The 6,300-nt window shown below is 34.5% G+C and overlaps 1 protein-coding gene across 1 annotated transcript; it reads left to right on the top strand.

Moving 5' to 3' along the window:
- Window positions 1–1,060: 1,060 nt before the first annotated feature.
- LOC110613819 (probable protein arginine N-methyltransferase 3) lies at window positions 1,061–5,443 on the top strand. Its single transcript, XM_021755160.2, has 7 exons — window positions 1,061–1,501; window positions 2,046–2,492; window positions 2,611–2,708; window positions 3,705–3,783; window positions 3,866–4,108; window positions 4,206–4,373; window positions 4,789–5,443. The coding sequence occupies exons 1-7, from the start codon at window positions 1,193–1,195 to the stop codon at window positions 5,233–5,235; spliced, it is 1,791 nt and encodes a 596-aa protein (XP_021610852.1). The 5' UTR covers window positions 1,061–1,192; the 3' UTR covers window positions 5,236–5,443.
- Window positions 5,444–6,300: the final 857 nt, after the last annotated feature.

Below are 6,300 nucleotides of genomic sequence, written 5' to 3'. Positions count from 1 at the left end.
AAATTGAAATATCTATATTAATATGGGAAAAATAAAATAAAATAAATTAAAATTTCAATAAATAAAAGGGATTGAATTTCAACATTAATGTTAAAAAAATAATATCTTTCATTTTGGGAGTGTTTTGATCTAGATTTCGCGAAGATCTACTCAGACTTAATGTCTGCAATGTAGAATCATACCATTACGTTTAGTTTGCTCTGTCAATTGTTAGATAACGGTTTATGCTTTATTGCATTTTTTCATGTTAAGGTGGATCGAAGCAAGAATGCTATTTTTGAAGTTGATCGTGTTTGCACACTGTTGTTTCTTAACTTTTGTATTGGTCATCATCTTTGCGAGTTCATAATATAACTGAAAATAAAGCTGAACCGTAATTGGTTAATATGTAAAAAAAAAAGAAGGTAATCTATTAACGGCCACTTCGATATTTAAGTCAATAATTACCTTAAATGTACGAATATAATAGACTACTTTTAGTTTAAAAAGAATGGATAAAAATATGTATTTTAAACTCTGTGTATACCATAAAATGATGGAGTTAGTTATCGATATTTTAAAAATCTAATTAATATCAATGGTGGATGAGAGATTTCGCGATTATAGGTATAATAGACTTTTTAAAGAGTTTTACAGAATTAACGGAGACTTGCGATAGTATTTCAACTTATTAGACTACTTTCATTTAATCATGTATTAAAATAACAGCTCATAATTTATTTTGAGTAATTATTATGCCACATCAATTTTATTCTTAGCTTGTGTTAGCATCAATTCCATTATTGATTGGTGTTGTTATAGATATTTCTAGTGATATTTACTTATATTTTGATTTATGAATTGTTTGATTTGATTTGAATTTACTAATTTTTTTACTTTATTTTATTTTTCTTATTTGGTTTGATTTGTTCTATTTAAACTTTTGGAACAGTATTTATGCTCTCTGTCTATAGCCTAATAAGCCTTGTAAAGTACAAAATATTTAGTAAAAAATAAAAACATTTTAAAACATAATATTTATATATAAAAAAAAATCTCTCACACCCTTGGTGGCTGAACGGCTAGATTCACGCGCTGACCCATGATAAGCTTGAGAAAGAAAATAAAAGAAAAAGGGTATTTTTGATTAGGGTTTTGACAGGGTTTAATGAAATAAATTGGTCCTTTCGACCTCTGTCGCAGCACAAAAGTCATGGCCAAGAGAGATCCAATGGAAATTAATCAAATATACAAGACGTTAATCGAACTAGAGTCTGAAGAAGATGGTGATGATGATGAAGAAGAAGACAACGGGGACTGGGAAGATTGGAGGGACGATGATGGAGAAGAGGAACCGGAATCGAATTTTCGCTGCTTGTTTTGTGATTCCATGTACGGTGCCTGCATTGAAGTGCTTGATCACTGTAGTTCAACTCATAAGTTCGATTTTCTGAGGATAAGAAAACAGTTGAGCTTGGATTTCTATAGCTCTTTCAAGCTCATCAACTATGTCCGCTCTCAGGTAAATTAGTTAGTGCTTATTAATATGTTTGGTTTTTTGCTTTTTTTTTTTTGGGTTGTTAAGGAAATGGGAGAAATTTAAGGATTGAAAAGTTTGAATTATTTTACAGGTGGAACTGCATAGAGCTAAATTGTTATGTTAGGCGCTTGGAATTTTTTTAGTTTGAGTAGATTTTTGGGTTGTATTTGGTTGCTAAGAAATCCGAAGCAATAATAAAGGGAAAATATTTGTATGTTCAGAATTAGGTTAATCTAACTTAATTATGGAATAATATTTTTTTCATTTCATTTCTTACTCTATCAGCCACCAAATAGAGTAGTATTGAGGTTCTACCATATTCTTTTATCGCATTTTTTTTGGGTACTGATGTAATGGATGAAGGCTGGTTGTGGAACTGTGGAAGGAAAAGCATATGGTTGTGGATCTGTGAAGCAAAAAGACAATGTCTGCTTGATGCTATGCGTTTTATATTTTTATAAAGCTCATGTGTAACCTGAAAGTTTGTCTTGATGTATTTGTCTGTCTTTTGGTTTTCATTTACCAGGTAGCAGAAAACAGATGTTGGAGTTGTGGGCTTACCTGTAAGTCGAACAAAGATCTACAATGCCATTTACATGAAGCAGTCAATCTTGAAGAAATTAAGCTTTTATGGGATGATGATAAATATCTGAAACCTTTTATTGAAGATGATTCACTATTGTACAGTTTTGCCATAGATGAAGAAGGTGAAGACGATTTTGCAACATCAGTGTATAAAGAGGAAGTCATGAAGGACTTGGCGAATATTGAAAAGATTTGTCTTGAAGATGACAATGCTGGACAGAATTCGGAAGCTAGTTCTAACAATTTTGGAAGAAATGAAACGAAAGAAGTTGCTCCTTTGTTGAAGGGCCCTTTGAATCTTGTTGCAAAGGATATCAAGAAAGTCAATGATAATTATTTTGGTGCTTATAGTTCATTTGGTATACACAGAGAGATGATAAGTGATAAGGTACTAAGCCTTTTAATTGTGATATCTCATGCCAGAATATGGATTAAGTGGGGAATGTGTGAGTTGATTTTAGATTCTCTCGCAGTTCTGTTGAGACCCTTACTTTCTGGTTATGCAGGTAAGAATGGATGCTTATAGGCAAGCTATCTTGAAAAACCCCTCACTCTTGACTGGTGCAGTTGTGATGGATGTAGGTTGTGGTACTGGCATACTAAGGTGAGGTGGCAATGGGCTTATTGTTCAGTCGCATAAGCACTTATTGTCTTTTTCACTCTTTTCCTTTCATGCATTCTTTTTATGTGCATCTTAGACTTAATGTTTCTCATTGTCAATGGCTCTACTATTCATCATTGACGAAATCTTTTAGCTTATTCTCAAAGTTTCTTATGGCCAATATGAACTGTAAAGAATTATGGACTTCTCCTAGGACCTACTTTCTCAAGTTTAATCTTAATAAAAAGAAAAAGTTCAATAAGGTCTGGATGTCACTTGGTCCCTGCAAAATATGCCTGCACCTTGAAGGATGCTGACCGCTCTTGTTGGTTAATTGACAACTGGACTTTGGGCAGTAGCGGAGTTTGGGCTTTACTTTGGGGGCCAAAAATTATGGAGGTGGCTTTTGTATCCAGCTTACTTGGGTGTGTTATGAGTTGGGTTGGGAGTTTAATGCTAGGAGTACTACAGTCTTTCAGACTTCTGGCCACAATCTTATCTGAATTTTTTCTATTAATTGATTGCAAAGCTATAGCCTACAGCCAGTTGATTCTTGCACATGACCATGAAAATTATATAGCTTGATTAGGGAACACTTTAAGGGGATTCTAGGCTATAAGCCCTATAAAGCATTTCCTAATTAATCAATCAAATTTAAGCAGAGTCAGATGCTAAAAGTTTAATGGATGGTCCCTTTAGCAGGAGTTTCTCTGCTGGTGCCTTATTGCTGGGGATGCTGTAATACATTCTCATGAAAAATGAGAAACTGCTTTCTAGTGGGTCTTTGAACACAGATTGCTACCATCTGAATGTTTATTTGTACCATCTATAAAAATGGCTATATGAATGAAACTTTGGCAAAAAGAAGCCCTTGTTATCTCACAGAATTAGTTAGTTGAGTTTGTCTGATTGCCTTCTTGTTTATTAGAAACTTAAAGATGGCCTAGACACTCCCAGTACAGTAGGATCTCATAGACTGTCTTTTCTTTCTTTTTTTAGTCTTTTTGCAGCCCGAGGAGGGGCTTCAAAAGTGATTGCAGTTGAAGCAAGTGAGAAGATGGCTACAGTAGCAACTCAGGTACATTTCCCTGTTTGTAATTCAATTTATTTCTTTGTTTCCTCTTGCATATCTGACTTCTCTATTCGTTTTCCAAGCATAGATTGCTAAAGACAATGGCCTTTGGCATGATAAAGACCAATGCACTGGGGTAATAGAGGTTGTTCAAGGAATGGTTGAGGAGCTTGATAAATACATACAAATCAAACCACATAGTGTTGATGTGTTATTGAGTGAATGGATGGGGTATTGCCTACTCTATGAGTCAATGCTCAGCTCAGTGCTCCTTGCAAGAGATAAGTGGTTGAAGCCTGGAGGTGCCATTCTCCCTGACACAGCAACTATTGTGAGTTCTTTTCCTTTTTATATTGCTTGTCCAATGTGATCTGGAGCTCATAATTGAAGCTCATTTCTTATCCTTAGTTCTGCAATGACGTTTTCAGTATGCTGCGGGTTTTGGAAAGGGTAGTACCAGTCTTCCATTTTGGGAAGATGTGTATGGTTTCGATATGTCTTGCATTGGCAAAGAAATTGTTCAGGACGCTGCCCAAATTCCTATTGTTGATGTTGTGGATGATTGCAATCTACTCACTGATACTGCTGTTCTCCAGGTTAGTTATGCCATCCTATAGTAATTGAAAATTGGAATTCTTGTGTCATGTTTTGGTCAAGCAAGTATGTGTTCCTTATTGGTTTTTTATTGACCATTCGTTCTTTCAAGACCAAATGAATGCCTTAAATGTGGCCATTCTCTTCCTTTTTGGCATTGATGCATATGCCTTGGCACCTCCTTTTGCCCTTCAATTTCATCTTTCTCTTTGCTTGTAAAAAGAAATAAATAAAAAGGAAAAAGGTTTGTCTGAACTTTCTGAGCTGAGAAAGCTGCAGAGATTATGAACTTCTTTTCAGTTGCCTGATATTTTGCCAAGGGTTGGCTCTAATTTACAGGACGTTTGGATCCTGGATGCGGTACTTTGTACAATAAATTTATTTAACAGACAATGTACTATTTATGTCTTTCTCTAGACGTTTGACCTGGCAACCATGAAACCTGGAGAGGTGGATTTCACTGCAAGCATTGAACTGAAGCCAAAGTCAGGCAGTTTGGCTAGCAACTCCACTGAAATGGCATCCAAAACAATTTGGTGCTATGGAGTTGTATTGTGGTTTGATACTGGTTTTACCAGCAGGTTCTGCAAAGAAACACCAGCGGTATTGTCTACGTCCCCCAACACTCCCAAAACACATTGGTCGCAAACAATCCTTACCTTCCGGCAACCAATAGCAATGGCATCAGCAGAACTCCCTGCTGATGATAGATCTGCAGGTGTCCCTGCTGCAAGAATCCAGTTGCGTATTAGCATTGTCCGTGCTTCCCAACATCGGAGCATCGACATTTCAATGGAAACTTCTAGCGTTGGCCCTGATGGTCGGAAGTGCAGTTGGCCTGTTCAAATGTTTAATCTCTCTTAGAGTATTTAGAGTGGATGAAACCTTGAGATTATACCTTGCGGCATTCTTTTAGCTTGTCTTTCCTGTAGGATCAGTTTTTGAATCCATGCTTGTAACAAATTGAAATTTGGCTATAAGCATATCCAGTCTTGAACTGTTTTAACATAAAATATTAATGTTGCATCATTATTTTTCTTTAGATAAATTATGAATATTATAGTTTCTTAAACTCTGTAAATTTAATTAGGTTAATTATACTAATGTTTATTGAATTTATCACCTTTATTTCATGTTGGTGCCCGCATCTAATTTCAAGATCTAAATAGGGTTAAGCAATTTTCGAACTGAAAAAATTAAACCGAAATGGTTTAATTTTTTGGTCAAATTTTCAATAGTTTTGATTCAGTTTTTTAAAAAGATTTTCAGTTTTTAATTTGGTTCGATTAATTTAATGGAAGAAATTTTGTTTTCTTATCTCATTGGAAATATATTATTACATGAAAAATAAACTATATATTGAGAAAAAAAATACACAGCAAATTTACAATTTGAATATAACAACATAGTAAAAGAAAAATCCTGCAAAATAATAATTTGACACTATAATTCTGAATTGACGGGTTCGCTATTCGCTTTCAACTTGGAGCGGCTCACCCCCCTTGTCACAACAAGGGCGAAGTCGCTGAAGCAAGTGTATATAAAAAAAAGGCCAGCCAATGGAGTGATCTTTGAACGCTACTACGCATCCTTGCTAATAGTTTAGTGTAAGGTAGGTTTGTGTATTAGCAGGACTTGAAACTGCGACCATGAAGTTAAAAGCCCAAAGCTCTACCAACTGAGCTATTTAGTTGCATATAATGTAAAATATTATTATAAATAATTCAATTAATTAACAAATTTTACGCTATAATTTTTTAATTCATCTCAGAGTAAGTCGTATTGTCAACGTAACCATTAGTGTTGATATCATTGTAAATAATTTTAGTTTATTTTCGAAAGATGAATGATAAGCTTTCTATTGATGTATAAATTTTGCAACAAAACAACAATAATAATAACTTACGTAAAGTAATATATCACAATATA

This window comes from Manihot esculenta, chromosome 4 (assembly GCF_001659605.2).
Source record: "Manihot esculenta cultivar AM560-2 chromosome 4, M.esculenta_v8, whole genome shotgun sequence".
In the NCBI taxonomy this organism is placed as follows: Eukaryota; Viridiplantae; Streptophyta; class Magnoliopsida; order Malpighiales; family Euphorbiaceae; genus Manihot; species Manihot esculenta.
This window is presented reverse-complemented; position numbering and strand designations above follow the sequence as displayed.